At 47.1% G+C, this 21654-nt stretch overlaps 1 protein-coding gene across 5 annotated transcripts in view; it reads left to right on the top strand.

Annotated features, from left to right (window-relative positions):
* The window catches only part of tpp2 (tripeptidyl peptidase 2), a 145853-nt gene that overhangs the window by 24165 nt on the left and 100034 nt on the right, over nucleotides 1-21654 (top strand). For all 5 annotated transcript variants that reach the window (XR_010963287.1, XR_010963286.1, XM_067986425.1 and 2 more), the window contains exons 5-8: nucleotides 10995-11119; nucleotides 11427-11590; nucleotides 14444-14598; nucleotides 15802-15878. Coding sequence is in view for 3 of the 5 variants with exons in the window: in XM_067986425.1 (XP_067842526.1) it covers nucleotides 10995-11119; nucleotides 11427-11590; nucleotides 14444-14598; nucleotides 15802-15878 (521 nt within the window). In the remaining 2 variants the exon portion in view is untranslated. The remainder of the gene's footprint in view (nucleotides 1-10994; nucleotides 11120-11426; nucleotides 11591-14443; nucleotides 14599-15801; nucleotides 15879-21654) is intronic.

The following is a 21654-nucleotide window of genomic DNA, read 5'->3' as shown; positions in this document are numbered from 1 at the left end:
GGGGGGGGGGAGGTGGTCGGAGCTCGTTGTGGGGGGGGGGGAGGTGGTCGGAGCTCGTTGGGGGGGGGGAGGTGGTCGGAGCTCGTTGTGGGGGGGGGGGAGGTGGTCGGAGCTCGTTGTGGGGGGGGGGAGGTGGTCGGAGCTCGTTGTGGGGGGGGGGAGGTGGTCGGAGCTCGTTGTGGGGGGGGGGGAGGTGGTCGGAGCTCGTTGTGGGGGGGGGGGGAGGTGGTCGGAGCTCGTTGTGGGGGGGGGGGGAGGTGGTCGGAGCTCGTTGTGGGGGGGGGGGGAGGTGGTCGGAGCTCGTTGTGGGGGGGGGGGGAGGTGGTCGGAGCTCGTTGTGGGGGGGGGGGAGTTGGTCGGAGCTCGTTGTGGGGGGGGGGAGGTGGTCGGAGCTCGTTGTGGTGGGGGGGAGGTGGTCGGAGCTCGTTGTGGTGGGGGGGAGGTGGTCGGAGCTCGTTGTGGGGGGGGGGAGGTGGTCGGAGCTCGTTGTGGGGTGGGGGGGAGATGGTCGGAGCTCGTTGTCGGGGTGGGGGGGGGGGGAGGTGGTCGGAGCTCGTTGTGGGGTGGGGGGGAGATGGTCGGAGCTCGTTGTCGGGGTGGGGGGGGGGGGGAGGTGGTCGGAGCTCGTTGGGTGGGGGGAAGGTGGTCGGAGCTCGTTGGGGGGGGGGGTGGGGGAGAGGTGGTCGGAGCTCGTTGGTGGGGGGGTGGGGGAGAGGTGGTCGGAGCTCGTTGTGGGGGGGTGGGGGAGAGGTGGTCGGAGCTCGTTGGGGGGGGGTGGGGGAGAGGTGGGGGAGAGGTGGTCGGAGCTCGGTGGGGGGGTGGGGGAGAGGTGGGGGAGAGGTGGTCGGAGCTCGGTGGGGGGGTGGGGGAGAGGTGGGGGAGAGGTGGTCGGAGCTCGTTGGGGGGGGGGGGTGGGGGAGAGGTGGTCGGAGCTCGTTGTGGGGGGGGTGGGGAGAGGTGGTCGGAGCTCGTTGGTGGGGGGGTGGGGGAGAGGTGGTCGGAGCTCGTTGTGGGGGGGTGGGGGAGAGGTGGTCGGAGCTCGTTGGGGGAGGTGGGGGAGAGGTGGTCGGAGCTCGGTGGGGGGGTGGGGGAGAGGTGGTCGGAGCTCGTTGGTGGGGGGGTGGGGGAGAGGTGGTCGGAGCTCGTTGGGGGGGGGGGGGGGTAGGGGAGAGGTGGTCGGAGCTCGTTGTGGGGGGGTGGGGGAGAGGTGGTCGGAGCTCGTTGTGGGGGGGTGGGGGAGAGGTGGTCGGAGCTCGTTGTGGGGGGGTGGGGGAGAGGTGGTCGGAGCTCGTTGTGGTGGGGGGGAGGTGGTCGGAGCTCGTTGGGGGGGGGGAGGTGGTCGGAGCTCGTTGGGGGGGGGGGAGGTGGTCGGAGCTCGTTGTGGGGGGGGGGGAGGTGGTCGGAGCTCGTTGGGGGAGGGGCGGGGGGAGGTGGTCGGAGCTCGTTGTTGGGGGAGGGGCGGGGGGAGGTGGTCGGAGCTCGTTGTTGGGGGGGGGGGGGAGAGCTGGTCGGAGCTCGTTGGGGGAGGGGCGGGGGGAGGTGGTCGGAGCTTGTTGTTGGGGGGGGGGGAGCTGGTCGGAGCTCGTTGTGGGGGGGGGGAGGTGGTCGGAGCTCGTTGTGGGGGGGGGGAGGTGGTCGGAGCTCGTTGTTGGGGGGGGGGAGGTGGTCGGAGCTCGTTGTGGGGGGGGGGGGAGGTGGTCGGAGCTCGTTGTGGGGGGGGGGGGAGGTGGTCGGAGCTCGTTGTGTGGGGGGGGGGGGGAGCTGGTCGGAGCTCGTTGGGGGAGGGGCGGGGGGAGGTGGTCGGAGCTCGTTGTTGGGGGGGGGGGGGGAGCTGGTCGGAGCTCGTTGGGGGAGGGGCGGGGGGAGGTGGTCGGAGCTCGTTGTTGGGGGGGGGGGGGAGCTGGTCGGAGCTCGTTGTGGGGGGGGGGAGGTGGTCGGAGCTCGTTGTGGGGGGGGGGGAGGTGGTCGGAGCTCGTTGGGGGGGGGGAGGTGGTCGGAGCTCGTTGTGGGGGGGGGGGAGGTGGTCGGAGCTCGTTGTGGGGGGGGGGAGGTGGTCGGAGCTCGTTGTGGGGGGGGGGAGGTGGTCGGAGCTCGTTGTGGGGGGGGGGGAGGTGGTCGGAGCTCGTTGTGGGGGGGGGGGGGAGGTGGTCGGAGCTCGTTGTGGGGGGGGGGGGAGGTGGTCGGAGCTCGTTGTGGGGGGGGGGGGAGGTGGTCGGAGCTCGTTGTGGGGGGGGGGGAGTTGGTCGGAGCTCGTTGTGGGGGGGGGGAGGTGGTCGGAGCTCGTTGTGGTGGGGGGGAGGTGGTCGGAGCTCGTTGTGGTGGGGGGGAGGTGGTCGGAGCTCGTTGTGGGGGGGGGGAGGTGGTCGGAGCTCGTTGTGGGGTGGGGGGGAGATGGTCGGAGCTCGTTGTCGGGGTGGGGGGGGGGGAGGTGGTCGGAGCTCGTTGTGGGGTGGGGGGGAGATGGTCGGAGCTCGTTGTCGGGGTGGGGGGGGGGGGGGAGGTGGTCGGAGCTCGTTGGGTGGGGGGAAGGTGGTCGGAGCTCGTTGTTGTGGGGGGAGGTGGTTGGAGCTCGTGGTTGGCGGGGAGGGGCAGGTGGTTGGAGCTCGGGGGGTGGGGGAGGTGGTCGGAGCTCGATGGGGGGGTGGGGGGAGGTGGTCGGAGCTCGTTGGGGGGGGGGGAGGTTGTCGGAGCTCGTTGGGGGAGGGGGGGAGGTGGTCGGAGCTCGTTGGGGGGGGGGGGGGAGGTGGTCGGAGCTCGTTGGGGGGGGGGGAGGTTGTCGGAGCTCGTTGGGGGAGGGGGGGAGGTGGTCGGAGCTCGTTGGGGGGGTGGGAGGTGGTCAGAGCTCGTTGGGGGGGGGGAGGTGGTCGGAGCTCGTTGGGGGGGGGAGGTGGTCGGAGTTCGTTGGGGGGGGAGAGGTGGTCGGAGTTCGTTGGGGGGGGGGGAGGTGGTCGGAGCTCGTTGGGGGGGGAGGGGGGGAGGTGGTCGGAGGTCGTTGGGGGGGTCGGGGGGGAGGTGGTCGGAGCTCGTTGGGGGGGGGGGGGGGGGAGGTGGTCGGAGCTCGTTGGGGGGGGGGAGGTGGTCGGAGCTCGTTGCGGGGGGGGAGGTGGTCGGAGCTCGTTGGCGGGGGGGGGAGATGGTCGGAGCTCGTTAGGGGAGGGGGGAGGTGGTCGGAGCTCGTTGTGTGGGGGGGGAGATGGTCGGAGCTCGTTGGGGGGGGGGAGGTGGTCGGAGCTCGTTGGGGGGGGGGGGGAGATGGTCGGAGCTCGTTGGGGGGGGGGGGAGATGGTCGGAGCTCGTTGGGGGGGGGGGGAGATGGTCGGAGCTCGTTGGGGGGGGGGGGGAGGTGGTCGGCGCTCGTTGGGGGGGGGGGGAGGTGGTCGGAGCTCGTTGGGGGGGGGGAGGTGGTCCGAGCTCGTTGGGGGGGGGGAGGTGGTCCGAGCTCGTTGGGTGGGGGGGGGGGAGGTGGTCGGAGCTCATTGGGTGGGGGGGGTGGGGGAGGTGGTCGGAGCTCGTTGTTGGGGGGGAGGTGGTCGGAGCTCGTTGTGGGGGGGGAGGTGGTCGGAGCTCGTTGTGGGGGGTGGGGGGGGAGGTGGTCCGAGCTCGTTGGGTGGGGGGGGGGGGGGGAGGTGGTCTGAGCTCGTTGGGTGGGGGGGGGGGGGGGAGGTGGTCGGAGCTCGTTGTGGGGGGGTGGGGGGGAGGTGGTCGGAGCTCGTTGTTGGGGGGTGGAGGGGAGGTGGTCGGAGCTCGTTGTTGGGGGGTGGAGGGGAGGTGGTCGGAGCTCGTTGGGGGGTGGGGGGGAGGTGGTCGGAGCTCGTTTTTGGGGAAGGGGAGGTGGTCGCAGCTCGGGGGGGTGGTCGGAGCTTGTGGGAGGGGGGATGGTCGGAGCTCATAAGGGGGGAGCTTGTGTTGGGGTGAGCTCTCGGGGGGAGCTCCTGGTGGGGGGGGGGGGTGGTCGGAGCTCGTGGTGGGGGGGAGCTCCTGGAGCGGGGAGCTTGTGTTTGGGGGGGTGGGTGGTCGGAGCTCCCGGGGGTGGGGGGGGAGCTTGTGTTTGGGGGGTGGGTGGTCGGAGCTCCCGGGGGTGGTGGGGGGGGAGCTTGTGGGAGGGGAGCTGGTCGGAGCTCGTGGTGGGGGAGCTCGTGGGAGGGGGGCATGGTTAGAGTTCGTTGGGGGGAGCTCCTGTGGGGGGAGCTTGTTGCGGGGGTGGGGGGTAGTCAGAGTTGGTGGATGGGAAGTGGTGGGGGAGAGTGGGTTGGCTAATTGCGTGTATGGAATCGGGGCCTGGAGGAAACACTCCTCCTCCTCCTGGCCCACAAGCAGTGCAATAAAGGCACCTACCTGTTGACCTGGGCCTCCTCTCCCCTTCTTTCGTGGCGTGAATCAGAAGACCTGGGAATCCCAGCCCCGGGTGTTAAAAATAAAAATGCTGTTAAAATGGAGGCCCGCATCCTCCTTAAAAGATTTTACTGACCAACCCATCTCCTGAGAGCGGGTTAGTCGCCTGCCTCCATTAAAACCAGAGGCGGGCGGGTTGGAGGCGAATTGGGGTCGGGTTTTACATTTTTACAATTTTTACCTTCCCACCCGCCCCCGACCCACCTATTCTTGGGGTTAAAATTTACCCCATTGTCTGCTCTGGCAATGACTGTCATAATTCAATAGTTGCAATGTCATCCATCCTATTACTCATAGTTTTCCCAAGGGTGAGTATGTCCTGTTACTGAAAATGCACATGACATTTCTTCTGCCTGCATTGAGTTACTTTATTGCAGTACATCAAAGTTGAAGTACTAAGAATAGCTCACTCTATAAGGGAGTCAAATTTTTGAATATTATTATAATTGATTTTTTAAAATTGCATATCCAAATGTTTTTTATTTTTAAAAAATCCTTGGTTTTGAACATGAGAAGCCAGATATATTTGGGGTGAGGCACCCAACAAATATACCTCCTGACAATTTTATTAAAAACATTTAAAAGATGCAGTTCACCAATGGAATTTAGGTCTTGCTGTTTAATTAGGTAGACATATTGAATTTATGTTTCATTCTGAATTCCTAGCCAACTTGATAGGTTCTCAGGAAACCAAATGCTGAGCATGCCCATAAAAATGCCAACATGACATTGCAGATAGGCCGTGTCACACATCACCTACTCCCATGTTTTGTACAAAGCTTACTCCGTTGTGCAGGTTATTTTTCCCCAACTAAAGGCTTTTCATTCTATGTGGGTGAACCTCTCATCATAAAATGTTTGGGACAAAGTCTTCAGCCTCTAGAGAAGTATGTTAAATTGGACAAACCTAGAGTGTCAAACGTTCTGTTAATTAGTTCAGCCTACCTGGGTTTTTGTGCCTTTTCAGATTTCTCTGAAGCACCAGATGATGAACCCTCTCCAAAATATCATAAGCAGCGCTCCTTTTCAGGACAAGCATACAAAATCAATCCTATGTCCCCCCAGGGTATAAAGATCAAACAATGCAACAAGAAATGAATTAGCATTAATATAGAAGGGGCAAAGCCAAGAAATGGAACTTTACACTTGTCACAGAGAGTACTTCACATCTGAGCTGCAGTTGTATAATGCACTGACTCATGAAATACATCGCCTGCATTAAAAACAAATTAAATGTCTCCATGGTTTGGTCAGATGTCAACACCAATATCTATCACTGGTTTTACATATCCTACAAAATGAAATAGTCTGTTTAAAATCTATGATGCTCACAATTATTGCATAAAAGTTTCTTGCCTAAACATGATATAGTGACTTTCCAAATTTGCCTCGGGTTCACAAACACATTTATGATGAATGGTTGCACAGTGTTTCCTGTTCAGAAAAAGGTAGACAAGCACAGTAAGCTTAAGAATTCCAGTCACAGCCAGTTGGGTATCACTAAATACATTTTGGCATCAATCAATGCCAATTTAAAGCTGCATCAGAGTGTTGAGGAATCAACACTGGGGACACACCAGCACTAAAAGAATGTTGGCACTGACCAGAGCCAAATTCAGTATCCATCAAGGGCAAATTGCACCTGATGCATACAAGGAGGTAACTATTGGCCCAGTAAACTACTCTTAGATGGGGACCTTCAAGCTCAGAGGTCCCTGATCTGCTTGGGACAGTGCTGAGTAAAGGATAGTCAAAACGATGAATAGATTTCCTCTGAGAGATATCAGGAAGTCTCCAAACCATAATCCAGAAAGATCCTGAAGTAAGCTTGGCTTTGTGCTCCTAATTCCGCACTTTGGAGGTTAGGTAATTCATCTCTGCTTGAACCGTTGTGGTCCCTCTGCACCTACTTCATTGGAGCCTCTCCCTCTCTTACCCTGATGTAGAACCCTTCCTTCTGATCTTCCATAGAGCACATAGGAGTTCTTATGTAGTATGCTAGTCTTGGTTCATCTTCTGGCAATAGGCAGCCAACTTTAGGAAAACATTATCATATTAGATAGTTTCTTTTACCATTCTAGACAAGTAAACCCAAAATATAATTGGTAAGCACAATTCTTTGCACAATCCTGGGATAACCATAGAAACATAGAAAATAGGAGCAAGAGTAGGCCATCCAGCCCTTCGGGCCTGCTCCGCCATTCAAAATGATCATGGCTGATCGCCTAACTCAGTACCCTGTTCCCGCTTTTTCCCCATATCGCTTGATCCCTTTAGCATTAAGAAATATATCTATCTCCTTCTTGAATACATCTAATGACTTGGCCTCCATTGCCTTCTGTGGTAGAGAATTCCACAGGTTCACCACCCTCTGAGTGAAGAAATTTCTCCTCATCTCAGTTCTAAATGGCATACCCCGTATCCTGAGACTATGACCCCTGGTTCTGGACTCCCCAGCCATCGGGAACATCCTCCCTGCATCTAGTCTGTCTAGTCCTGTTAGAATTCTATATGTTTCGATGAGATCACCTCTCATTCTTCTAAACTCCAGTGAATATAGGCCTAGTCGACCCGATCTCTCCTCATACATCAGTCCTGCCATCCCAGGAATCAGTCTGGTAAACCTTCGTTGCACTCCCTCCATGGCAAGGACATCCTTCCTCAGATAAGGAGACCAAAACTTCACATAATACTCCAGATGTGGTCTCACCAAGGCCTTGTATAACTGCAGTAAGACATCCTTGCTCCTGTACTCAAATCCTCTTGCAATGAACGCCAACATACCATTCGCCTTCCTAACTGCTTGCTGCACCTGAATGCTCGCTTTCAGCAACTGGCCTACAAGGACACCCAGGTCTCGTTGCACCTTCCCTTTTCCCAATCTGTCACCATTCAGATAATCTGCCTTTCTGTTTTTACAACCAAAGTGGATAACCTCACATTTATCCAAATTATACTGCATCTGCCATGTTCTTGCCCACTCATCCAACTTGTCTAAATCACGTTGGAGCCTCTTTGCATCCTCCTCACAGCTCACATTCCATCCCAGCTTTGTGTCGTCTGCAAACCTGGAAATGTTACATTTCGTTCCCTCATCCAAATCAATGATATATATTGTGAATAGCTGGGGCCCAAGCACTGATCCCTGCAGTACCCCACTAGTCACAGCCTGCCACCTAGAAAAAGACCCTTTTATTCCTACTCTCTGTTTCCTGTCTGTCAATCAATTCTCAATCCATGCCAGTATATTCCCCCCAATCCCATGTGCTTTAATTTTGCACACTAACCTCTTGAGTGGGACCTTATTAAAAGCCTTCTGAAAATCCAAGTACACCACATCCACCGGTTCTCCCCTATCTATTCTACTAGTTACACGCTCAAAAATACTCCAGTAGATTTGTTAAGCATGATTTCCCTTTCATAAACCCATGCTGACTTTGTCCAATCCCGTTAATGCCTTCCAAGTGTTCTGTTATCACATCTTTTATAATAGACTCTAGCATTTTCCCCACTAACCAGCCCTATGTAAGAAAGCTGTGGTTAGCAACACCCATAAACTTTGCAAGAGAACATTATTTGCAAGGCACCAGACAATACTCTTAAACCCTCATTAAAGAAATTTCTGGAGGGTTACTGTTCATTTCATGAAATTTTGGATGCCTAAAAATTTTGGCTCATTTGAATTGTCCTATTCACCAATTCAGTTTACACATACTAACTCCCCTTTTTAGACACATAGCGTACCTCTGAGCGAATGAGTTAGACATTTTTTGCTAAACCCTCAGTGAAGAAGCTAGACAGGGAAATAATGAATTAGTGTCTGATTTTATTAATATACTTCTGATAACGCAGTTATCATTCTTTGATAAATAACCAGCATGGTAACATTGTAGCTCACGTCAAATGCAGAAAATTGAATCTAATCAGAAGTAGACTATTCGAAATACTCTGGTGGAAAGCCAAGAGGCAAGTTATCAAATATTCTTATTAATTACTGTTGTGTATTTCTGGTGAACACAATTTACAACTTTGAGTCTTGAAATTTTTGCTTCCGCCCCCCACAAAGAACTGTAGTCTAAAATTTGTCTTCACTTCTCTTTATTTTCTCTTTCATGGTCGTTGAAGTTTTTTTTCTCATCTGCCTTCAATTTCTAGAATGACTTCATAAGTACTTCACTGGTTAGTAATCGCACTAACTTGGCTAGTCAGTTTTAGATGCTCTATCGTTCAAAGTTTCTGATGCTCTATTTTGTTGTCATTTTCAGGCAAACTTTTCTCAGTTTCAAGCCAGTTACTTTCAGGAACTCTGTTTTGTTCAGCTGGTTTTCTCACAATTACTCTGTCTCTCAGTTTCAGGCTGGTCAGTTTCGTAAACAAAATATAATCTGACGGTGTGTTTCTTTTTTTATTCGTTCATGGGATGTGGGCGTCGCTGGCGAGGCCAGCATTTATAGCCCATCTCTAATTGCCCTTGAGAAGGTGGTGGTGAGCCTTGAACCACTGCAGTCCGTGTGGTGAAGGTTGTCCCACAATGCTATTAGGTAAGGAGTTCCAGGATTTTGACCCGGTGACGATGAAGGAATGGCGATATATTTCCAAGTCAAGATGGTGTGTGACTTGGAGGGGAACGTGCAGGTGGTGTTGTTCCCATATGCCTGCTGCCCTTGTCCTTCTAGGTGGTAGAGGTTGTGGGTTTGGGAGGTGCTGCTAAGAAGCCTTGGCGAGTTGCTGCAGTGCATCCTGTGGATGGTACACAATGCAGCCACGGTGCGCCGTTGGTGAAGGGTGTGAATGTTTAGGGTGGTAGATGGGGTGCCAATCAAGCGGGCTTCTTGAGTGTTGTTGGAGCTGCACTCATCCAGGCAAGTGGAGAGTATTCCATCACACTCCTGACTTGTGCCTTGTAGATATTGGAAAGGCTTTGAGGAGTCAGGAGGTGAGTCACTCACCGCAGAATACCCAGCCTCTGACCTGCTCTTGTGGTCACAGTATTTATGTGGCTGGTCCATTTAAGTTTCTGGTCAATGGTGACCCCCAGGATGTTGATGGTGGGGGATTCGGCGATGGTAATGCTGTTGAATGTCAAGGGGAGGTGGTTTGACTTTCTCTTGTTGTAGATGTTCATTGCCTGGCACTTGTCTGGCGCAAATGTTACTTGCCACTTATCAGCCAAAGCCTGGATGTTGTCCAAGTCTTGCTGCATGCGGGCACGGACTGCTTCATTATCTGAGGGGTTGCGAATGGAACTGAACACTATGCAATTATCAGCGAACATCCCCATTTCTGACCTTATGATGGAGGGACGGTCATTGATGAAGCAGCTGAAGATGGTTGGGCCAAGGACACTGCTCTGAGGAACTCTTGCAGCAATGTCCTGGGGCTGAGATGATTGGCCTCCAACAACCACTACCATCTGCTGTGTATGACTCCAGCCACTGGAGAGTTTTCTCCCTGATTCCCGTTGATCTCAATTTTACTAGAGCTCCTTGGTGCCATACTCTGTCAAATGCTGCCTTGATGTCAAGGGCAGTCACTCTCACCTCACCTCTATTAATGAGAATATTGTCAGTTTCTGAGAGGAATTACTTTTTTTTTCTTTCAAGGCTCACTCAGCTCAGTTTTTCACAAACTCACACTTCTACCTAATCTCTCAGACTTTATAAATGCTCTCCAGCCTCCCAGGTAGCTTAATGCGTAATATTCATATCCTCCTGTAGATCCCATATGGAGGGGTGAGGGGGGGGGGGGAAATCACTACAATTATCACGTGGGTCTCAGACTCTTCATTTCTTCTTTTATTTCACAAATGCACTCTGAGATTCTGTGGGATGATCAGATTGGCCACCTATGCCACCCTACTATAATAGCAGTGTTGTCAACCAAAACAGACTTCACTCCTATCAGGGGAGAACTGGTTTCTACTCCAGGTATTTTAGAGTTCCCAAGAAGACAGGGGTAGTCTGCCACATGTTAGATCTTGAGTACTAAACTGATTTCTAGAATGGGAGATGGATAGTATTAAATGGTCATTTAGTTTCATATTAAAATGAATTGGCATAGGGGCTTGATATTATGTGGGCATAGGAGTCTGTAAGTAGCACTGTCTTTAACACCACAACAACAATTTCATCCACTTGCTCAGCATGTGATTTTCCCAGAACCTAACAACCCTATATTCCTATAGTGCGTGGAGTTGCATGTCATTTGAAGAATAAAGATGATCCTACCAGATAGGTAGGTAACCTTTGTATGATCAGAGCTGTATATTTAAGAAAGTATATATAATTCATTTTTACAATTACATGCACTGAGATATGCTACAACCAATGGATGACTCTAATGTATTCATTTCCTTCCTGGGAGATACCTAGACTCACATGGCTGAGGCCATAAACCTAGGAGATCAAACTTAAATGTCATGTTTATTTTGTAGCTGATTATGGTACATCTGTTTGTCGTTTATGTCACATGCTTAAGGTTCAAAGGGTAACTCAAACTGTTCTTTAAATAATGTAACTGCCCAATTACATTTCAAAGGGTTTGTAAACTGTTACCTGGTTGAAATAATGCATGTAATACCAGCATTGTCACTTTCTGTGAAGGCAGAAAAGATGCTGCGAGAGGAACTCCAGATTCGAGTAGAATTGTTGAATTCCATGGATAAAAAATACAGTGACCTAGGTCCTGCATATGATTGCCTGGTATGGCACGATGGTGAGACATGGAGGTAACCACTGAAATGATTACTAATTTAAAAACAATTATTTTATGTGTTCGTATTAAAAATGCATGTTGCTAAAGTGTTTCAAATTTTTGTGTGTGAAACCTTTTTGAATAGTTCTTAATTTTGTAGCTTGAAATTTTTTAATTGGTAATTTGCTGCTGGACAATAATTTAAATATATCTGCAGTATATTACAAGAATAAAAGTACCTTTTGACAAATCAAATGCTTCAAAATTGAATTCTAGTCAGAACATGTGTTTCTTTTGGTTTTTAAATATTTCACCTATGGATCATAACCTTTTGTTTTTAGAGCCTGTATGGATGCACGTGAATGTGGGGATCTCAGTAGCTGCACTGTACTGAGGAATTACAATGAAGCGCAAGAATATGCCTCATTGGGGATGTCTGAGATGCTCAACTACTCTGTTAATATTTATGATGAAGGCAATACACTCTGTATTGTGACAAGTGGAGGTAAGACTTGATTTCACTAGACACTTGCTCCCAGAATTTGGATAAATGGGGTATGTGCCTTTGTGGGAGAAGAATGCGCACTCCATAGCGGACAAACGGAAACTCTGCCTGTGTGGATTTTTCAGTTGCTTAGTTTGGAGATTCTTAGGCACAGTGATATCAGACATCCAGCTGACCAAATAAGAGAGACACTGTACCAATGCTAACGTTTTGCATACTCCTTCACTTGGTTTTGGAACTGTCCTGCAGCCTGAATAGCAGTTAAATTCTGAATGAACTCATCCAAGAATTTAGAGTTGTGGCTTTAAACGAGCAGTTTCATAACAGCAGTATAGTACATTGAGCAGTACTTGGCATAATGTTCCTTTATAAAACGGTGCATCATCTGACTTAATGTGAGCAACACCACAAGAGATATTACTTTATATAAAATACTTCGGTACTCAGTCCATCTTAGGCTCTCTTATTGCCTTCATAGCCTAGGCTGAGAACCTTGCAGGTTCTTAAAATCCTCTCGACAGTGTGAAGAAAGAAAATTTTAATGAAACAGAAACAGTAAATTAATTCTCTAGGAATGTCCATGTTAGAGTTCTGTTCTTCTATTGTGTTTTGCATTTGCATCCATCATTGAGTTAATATTTTTCACAAACTTAAGTTATAAACAGATCGAAAAAAAAATCTAAATTTCAAAAATTTCCAGATTCTCCTTGTTGGGAAAATTAAGCTTGGAGAAACTTCTTTGGTAATCACATTTTGAATATGTCTTCACCTCTTTGCCAGCCTTAATTTTAACAACTGAAATGGAATCTGTAGTCATGATTTTGACTTTGCTCTACTGGGGGAAAAGTGTTGCACTTCTTTAAATGCTATACAATGAGTTGTGTGAACATTTTACATCCAGGTTGGATAAGGGATGGCAGTGCAGGTGGTGTGTCGTAACTGCAGCATGTGGGAATTTGTGGAAAGCAGCGTGATCCCAGGCAACCACATCTGCAGTAAGTGTCTGCAGCTCAAGGAACTTCAGTTCAGAGTTGTTGAGCTGGAGTCCGAGCTGCACATGTTGCGATGCATCCGGGAGGGGGAGAGTTATCTGGACACTTTGCCTCCTGGGTCAATCACACCCCTTAGAGTAGGTAGTAGTTTAGATTCATTCAGTGGTCAGGGACAGGAGGATGTGACTGTGAGTCAGGCAGGTGTGGGGACCCAGGATGTAGTGATGAAGGAGCCTCAGCCCTTGACCTTATCCAACAGGTACAAGGTACTTGCTACCTTTATGGATGTTAGCAAAGATTGCAGGGAGGCAAACTGACCATGGCACTCTGGTACAGGAGGCCATTCAAGTTGGGGGAGTAAAAGGAATGTGGAAGTGGTAGGGGATAGTATAGTCAGGGGGGTAGACACTGTTCTCTGCAGCCGCGACCGGGAGTCCTGAAGGCTGTGTTGTCTCTTCAAGACTGGAAAAGAACTTGGAGCTTGATGGGGAGGATCCAGTTGTCGTGGTCCACGTAGGAACCAATGACACAGGTAGAACTAAGAATGAGGTTCTGCTGAGACAGTTTGAGGAGCTGCGGGGGCATAGTCTCGGGGTAAGGGGTCGGCCATTTAAGACTGAGATGAGGAGGAATTTCTTCACTGAGGGTTGTGAATCTTTGAAATTCTCTCCCCCAGAGGGCTGAGTCGTTGAGTATATTCAAGGCTGAGATTGATAGATTTTTGTACTCTAGGGGAACCAAGGGGATCAGGCGGGAAAATGGAGTTGAGGTCGAAGATCAGCCATGATCTTATTGAATGGTGGAGCAGGCTCGAGGGGCCATATGGCCTACTCCTGCTTCTATTTCTTATGTTCTTATTAAAGGGCCAATTTTTACAAAAAATATGTACTTCTAATAGGGAGCCTTACTAGTTAATTATGGATGAGAAATGCCCTTTGGCCCATCTTAGTTTTTTTGCCCAGAAAGCCCCTACAATTGTCCCAATATAGCATCCAATTATTTCTTCAATGATACCAGGATTGTCACTTCCACTATTTTATTTGGAAGTCTATTCCATGTTTTGATCACTCTTTATCTGAAGAAGACCTTCCTGATATCAGTCCTGAATTTGCCTTTTACTATTTTGAACCTGTGTACCGTTGCCCTATTCTCACAATTTAATCTAAATTAATTTTCTGGATTTACCTTTTCCATATCACCTTGTATGCTTCCTTTCAAAACTGAAATGCCCAGGTTCCTCCTTCCTCATAACTCAGACGTTTGACATCAGGTATGGGCCTTGTAGCTCTGCTCTACACTGTTTCTTCTTTGTGTTTCAGTAACTAGAACCTGACACAGTACTCGAGGTGTGGTCTGACCCGAGCACTGTGCAATTTGATGACAACTTCTCTGACTTGTGTTCTACTATTTTGGCTAAACATTCCATAAACTTTGTTCATTGATACCCTACCTTGGTTGGACATGTTGAGCATCCCATCTACTAAGGTTCCCATGTCTTTCAAATTCATCCGTAGCTATTTCAATATCATTCATGGTGTACGTGTGTCACCTATTGTTCTATCCACTAACACATTTTGTCCAACTCATTCTGGGCTGCTCCCTCCAATTCCTTGCACACTGGGGCCACATATTGGGAATTTGGGTGTGCACTCTTTACAATTTTGCAACATTAAAATAATGGACGGAAAATTATGTGGATTACAATTTTGTAAAATTGTAGCCCCTTAAATGTTATGGCTAAGTTGTATAATTGATTTATTGTGTAAGCATTATCCCCTTACTGTACCACTAGATAGACTGTGCTGTTGGGCTGACTTCCAGTTAGCTGCTTATCTTTACTGTTGGCATTTGTTCTCAACAGGGGCCCATGGGACACATGTAGCTAGTATAGCAGCAGGTTTCTTTCCAGACGATCCTGAACGGAATGGTATAGCACCTGGGGCTCAAATTCTTGCTGTGAAGATTGGTGACACAAGGCTCAGCACCATGGAAACTGGTACAGGGTTGATAAGAGCTGTGAGTATTTGTTTATAATTTTTTAATTCAGCAGCATAAGCCTTTGATGATTCCCCTTATTGTTGACAACAAGGATATCTCCTCCATTTTTTCCCTTGATTCCCCCCCCCCTATTTTTCTATTATTCTGCTCTGCTTTCACCCCTCCCCCACCAATTTGGCAGACAGCAGACATGTTCCTCTACATTAGCCTATGCTGCTTTGCAGTTGACCTCTCAGAAGAATTAAATAGATTAACTAACCTATTGAATAGATTAACTAACCTTCATGAAGTTGACTGTCCTATTGTATTAGATTTTTTGGAAGGAAATAAAATTAGGTTGAATCTCCCTGCCTAAGAACTTAAGCGATATTGCTGTGGGGGACTTGCCGAGTGGAGGCTAGAAGCTTCTCCGCAGAAGGGAAATTATAGATGGAGAATCATCCAGGGCTATTTTAATGCATCTCTGAATAATAGTCAAAAACAAAATTGCTCCTAGATTTTTATTTCTAAAACATTAAATTCATTAATTATCACCTCCCTACAAGACAGCTGAAATGATCGGCTTACTGTCGTGCCAGTTGTGTCCAGCAATTTAGAGCATTGGGCTAAATCAGTGCGGCATATTTAATGAATAAGCTGCATATTTTGAATCAGGCAAGAGAAGAGCATCAGTTATTTCTGCCGTAAATTGATAGAACACGTAGATTATGATACCCAGGTTGGACTTGCTGCTGACATGAAATGTATATGAAGGAAGCAGCACATACAAGACAAATAATAACACGAGCCAGGGCAGCATTAAGGTTTAACATCTTATCTGAAAGACAGCACCTCCGACAATGCAGCATTTCCTCAGTACTGCACTGAAGTATCAGCCTAGATTATACTCAGGATCTTACCAATGTCTCAGAATAAACTTCATTAGCATGTCATATGTGTTTTTTAGTGATTAATACAAAAAGCTGTAGAAATTGTGAGGAATTAAGTTAATTTCCTTTCAAAAAATTCATTTACACCATTTACAATAAATGCCCTCCGAAGATGTAGTAACAGCATCCGTTTATTCTTGATCCTGTTTGTAAGTTGTTTGAGAAAGGTGGAAGATCAGAGATTTTGAATGAGGTTCCTTTGATTTGAGATTTGTTACAAAGCCTGATTTGTCTTGTATAAAAATATTTAAGCCTGGAATATATTTAAGCCTTATTCCTGTTCTGTCCACAGATGATTGAAGCAATAAAATATAAATGTGACCTTGTAAACTACAGCTATGGTGAGGCTACACATTGGCCCAATGCAGGGTGAGTAGAATTGATAGTGCTTTGCTAACACTTTAATACACCAATTGTAGATCAAAAGAATGACAGACCATGTAAGTTGACAGACGATGGATTTGACTTGTTAGTGGAAAGAGGAAACAAATTACTATTAATGTGATAGAATGAGATTTTTATCAATGCTTGTAGCATACTGGATATTACTAAATTGGCCCAATACAATCTCTACCACTTAAAATGTCCACGTTTAAAATGGGCATTCGTTTATATCAGCCAAAAAGCGATAACCATTAGCCATTTGAATTAACGTCAATTTCAAAGTTGCTGGTTATAGCATCTTAAGTGCTCCATTTATTTTGGATAGAAACAGCTGTGCTTACTAATTTTGAAGTAGTCTACCCGCTGTATTTCATTTCTCTTCTGACTTGTGAGCAGCAATGTGAGGAATGCTGAGAAACTGAACACTTCTCCATTCATTTTTGAAACCATTATGTTTATCAGGCATTCCCAAGTCCAGTGTCAGGGGGCCATTTACAGCTCGTTTCACTTCATCTATGCCACTCGGCAAACTTGCTGTTCGCACACCTCCAGGTCATAGTTTATGGCCTGTCTGCCTCGTCGCCAGAGTTGGTGACAGCAGCAATTGATTGTATTTCCAACACATGCTTGCTCGGGTGCATCAGCGGATGGGACTCATCTGGTATTTGCTAGGATGAGTGCTCGCTCCTGCTGTGCAGCCTCCACTCTGGTTTCACCTTGGATTGGCGATCCAAGTAACAGACATGGGTGACCTACAACAATTTAACTTGTGTAAAAGGATAATACCAGAACTGAGAGGTTATAACTATCAGGAAAGGATGAACAGGCTGGGGCTCTTTTCTGTAGAAAAGAGAAGGTTGAGGGGTGTCCTAATAGAGGCCTTTAAGATAATGAAAGGATTTGATAGAGTAGACGTAGAGAAAATGTTTCCACTCGTGGGGGAGACCAAAACTAGAGGCCATAAATATAAAATAGTCGTTAATAAATCCAATAGAGAATTCAGGAGAAACTTCTTTACCCAAAGAGTGATAAGAATGTGGAATGCGCTACCACAAGGAGTAATTAAGCCAAATAACATAGAAGCATTTAAAGCGAAGCTGGTTTAGCACATGAGGGCGAAAGGAATAGAAGGGTATGCTAATAGGGCTAGATGAAGAGGATTGGGAGGAGGCATGTGTGGTGCATAAACACCGGCATAGACGAATTGGGCCGCATGGCCTGTTTCTGTGTTGTAGACTCAATGTAACCTACAACAATTTTTTTTAAAGAGGGGATTTCAATATACAGGTAGCAAGATAGTTAAATTGAAAGGTGGTATGACCATAATTACCTTATCATATTCACTATGCTGCCTAAAATCAAAAATATTTCATACTAATGAACAGTGATCACCTTTTCAAGGAACTCTGTTAGGAAGAGTTATTGAACTGTAAGTGTAAGGATCTGAATTATCATTAGTATACAATCATTAACACAGTGATTTAAATTTATAGGTATGTAAATTCAGCTCATGTAGACTCAGTAACTCTTCCAAAATTCTCCTAATGTTATCACCATTCACCGCTTAAACAATATTCTCAAAGTAAAATCAAAGGGATGTTAGTTACAAAGAATGATCTTTGTGAAATATCAGTGATACGAATGGGTTTTAGTAGTTGATTTAATCGGAATACTCGCTCTGTTTTTCACAGCTTGTCATGTCAGGCTGGTCCATTCACAAATAAAGCATGGAAAAAATAAAGCATTGATGTCATATCTGACCTAATCATGTTTTTAAGAACTGTATTGTTAATCACTGATGTTTGCAAATTGGCAAAAGTAGTTTGGAGGACGAGTTCATGGAATCCATCCAAGACAGTTTTCTAGAACAATATGTCGAGGGACCAACTAGAGAACAGGCTGAATTAGATCTAGTATTGTGTAATGAGACAGGATTAATTAGTAATCCTATAATAAAGGATCCTTCAGGGAAGAGTGATCATAATATGATAGAATTTCATATTGAGTTTGAGAGTGATGTAGTTAAGTCTGAAACTAGGGTGTTAAATTTAAACAAGGCCAATTAAGTAGGTATGAGGGGCGAGTTGGCTAAGGTAGATTGGGAAATTAGATTAAAAGGTATGACTGTAGATAAGCAATGGTGAACATTTAAAGAAATAATTCATAATTCCCAATGAATATACATACCCCCTGAGGAGTAAAAACTCCACAGGAGAAGTGATCCAACCATGGCTAACTAGAGAAGTTAAGGATCGCATTAGATTAAAAGAAGAGGCTTACAATGCTGCCAAAAAGAGTAGTAAGCCTGAGGATTGGGAGAGTTTTTGAAATCAGCAAAGGATAACCAAGAAATTAATAAAGGTAGAAAATTGAATATGAGAGTCAACTAGCAAGAAATATAAAACAAGATTGTAAGAGCTTCTACAAGTATATAAAAAGGAAGAGATTAGCGAAAGTAAACATGGGTCCCTTAGAGACAGAGAAAGGAGATATTAAAATGGGCAATAAGGAAATGGCAGAGACGTTAAATAAATGTTTTATATCTGTCTTCACAGTAGAAGACACAAAAAACATACCAGAAATAGTGGAGAACCAAGAGTCTAATGAGAGGGAGGAACTTAAAGTAATTAAGATTAGTAAAGAAAAAGTTTTAGAAAAATTAATGGGACTAAAAACCGACAAATCCCCTGGACCCGATGGTCTACATCCTAGTGTTTTAAAAGAAGTGGCTGCAGAGATAGTGGATGCATTGGTTTTGATCTTCCAGAATTCCCTAGATTCTAGAACAGTTCCTGTGGATTGGAAGGTAGCAAATGTAACCCCACTATTCAAGAAAGGAGGGAAAGAGAAAACAGTGAACTGTAGGCCAGTTAGCCTGACATCAGTAGTAGGGAAAATGCTGGAATCTATTATTAAGGACGTGGTAACAGGGCACATAGAAAATCATCATTTGATTAGGCAGAGTCAACACAGTTTTATGAAAGGGAAATCATGTTTGACAAATCTGTTGGAGTTTTTTGAGGATGTAACTAGCAGGGTAGATAAGGGGGAACCAATGGATGTAGTATATTTGGATTTTCAAAAGACATTTGATAAGGTGCCACATAAGAGATAGTTACACAAGATTAGGGCTCATGGGATTGGGGGTAATAAGAACATAAGAACATAAGAACATAAGAAATTGGAGTAGGAGTAGGCCAATCGGCCCCTCGAGCCTGCTCCGCCATTCAATAAGATCATGGCTGATCTGATCCCAACCACAAATCTAAAGAACACAAGAAGTCGGAGCAGGACCCAGCCACATAGCCCCTGGGCCCTCTCCGCCACCCACAGGGCATTGACCGATCCGAACTCAGCTTCATGTCCAATTTCCTGCCCGCTCCCCATAACCCCTAATTCCCTTTACTTCTAGGAAACTGTCTATTTCTGTTTTAAATTTATCTAATGATGTAGCTTCCACAGCTTCCTGGGGCAGCAAATTCCACAGACCTACCACCCTCTGAGTGAAGAAGTTTCTCCTCATCTCAGTTTTGAAAGAGCAGCCCCTTATTCTAAGATTATGCCCCCTAGTTCTAGTTTCACCCATCTTTGGGAACATCCTTACTGCATCCACCCGATCAAGACCCTTCACAATCTTATATGTTTCAATAAGATCGCCTCTCATTCTTCTGAACTCCAATGAGTAGAGTCCCAATCTACTCAACCTCTCCTCATATGTCCGCCCCCTCATCCCCGGGATTAACCGAGTGAACCTTCTTTGTACTGCCTCGAGAGCAAGTATGTCTTTTCTTAAGTATGGAGACCAAAACTGTATGCAGTATTCCAGGTGCGGTCTCACCAATACCTTATATAACTGCAGCAATACCTCCTTGTTTTTATATTCTATCCCCCTAGCAATAAAAGCCAACATTCCGTTGGCTTTCTTGATCACCTGCTGCACCTGCATACCAACTTTTTGATTTTCTTGCACTAGGACCCCCAGATCCCTTTGTACTGCAGTACTTTCCAGTCTCTCGCCATTAAGAAAATAACTTGCTCTCTGATTTTTCCTGCCAAAGTGCATAACCTCACATTTTCCAATATTATATTGCATCTGCCAAATCTCCGCCCACTCACCCAGCCTGTCTATATCCCCTTGCAGGTTTTTTATGTCCTCCTCACTCTCTACTTTCCCTCCCATCTTTGTATCATCTGCAAATTTTGATATGTTGCACTCGGTCCCCTCCTCCAAATCGTTAATATAGATTGTAAAGAGTTGGGGACCCAGCACCGACCCCTGTGGAACACCACTGGTTACTGGTTGCCAGTCCGAAAATGAACCATTTATCCCAACTCTCTGCTTCCTGTTCGATAACCAATCCTCCACCCATGCCAGAATATTACCCCCAATCCCGTGATTTTTTATCTTAAGTAATAATCTTTTATGTGGCACCTTGTCGAATGCCTTCTGGAAGTCTAAATACACTATGTCCACTGGTTCCCCTTTATCCACCCTATACGTTATATCCTCGAAGAACTCAAGCAAATTTGTCAGACATGACTTCCCCTTCATAAAGCCATGCTGACTTTGTCCTATTAAATTATGCTTATCTAAATGTTCCGTTACTGTCTCCTTAATAATAGACTCCAAAATTTTACCCACCACAGATGTTAAGCTAACTGGCCTATAATTTCCAGCCTTCTGCCTACTACCCTTTTTAAATAACGGTGTTACATTAGCAGTTTTCCAATCTGCCGGGACCTCTCCTGAGTCCAGGGAATTTTGGAAAACTATCACCAAAGCATCCACAATCCCTACTGCCACTTCCCTCAAGACCCTAGGATGGAAGCCATCAGGTCCAGGGGATTTATCCGCCTTGAGTCCCATTATTTTACTGAGTACCATCTCCTGAGTGATTTTAATCGTATTTAGCTCCTCCCCCCCGAGAGTCCCCTGTTTGTCCAGTGTTGGGATATTCTTAGTGTCCTCTACTGTAAAGACTGAAACAAAATATTTGTTCAGCATTTTTGCCATCTCCATGTTTCCCACCATTAATTTCCTGGTCTCATCCTCTAAGGGACCTATGTTTGCCTTAGCCACCCTTTTTCTTTTTATATAACTATAGAAACTCTTGCTATCTGTTTTTATATTTTTTGCTAATTTCTTTTCATAATCTAACTTCCCTTTCTTAATCAATCCTTTAGTTACTTTTTGCTGTCTTTTGAAGAATTCCCAATCTTCTATCCTCCCACTAAGTTTGGCTACCTTATATGTCCTTGTTTTTAGTCGGATACTATCCTTGATTTCTTTACTTAGCCACGGATGGCTGTCATTTCTTTTACACCCTTTTTTCCTCAGTGGAATATATTTATTTTGAAAGTTGTAAAATAATTCCCTAAATGAACACCACTGCTCATGTACCGTCTTACCCTTTAATCTATTTTCCCAGTCCACTTTAATCAATTCCGCTCTCATACCATCATAGTCTCCTTTATTCAAGCTCAGTACGCATGGATTGAGGATTAGTTAACAGACAGAAAACAGAGTAGGAATAAACGGGTAATTTTTGGGTTGGCAGGTTGTAAGTAGTGGGGTGCCGCAGGGATCAGTGCTTGGGCCTCAACTATTGACAATCTATATTAATGACTTTGATGAATGGACCGAGTGTAATGTATCCAAGTATGCTGACGATACAAAGCTAGGTGGGAAGTAAGCTGTGAGGAGGACACAGAGTCTGCAAAGGGATATCGACAGGTTATGTGAGTGGGCAAGAAGGTGGCA

This window comes from Heptranchias perlo, chromosome 6 (assembly GCF_035084215.1).
Source record: "Heptranchias perlo isolate sHepPer1 chromosome 6, sHepPer1.hap1, whole genome shotgun sequence".
Taxonomy (NCBI): domain Eukaryota; kingdom Metazoa; phylum Chordata; class Chondrichthyes; order Hexanchiformes; family Hexanchidae; genus Heptranchias; species Heptranchias perlo.
This window is presented reverse-complemented; position numbering and strand designations above follow the sequence as displayed.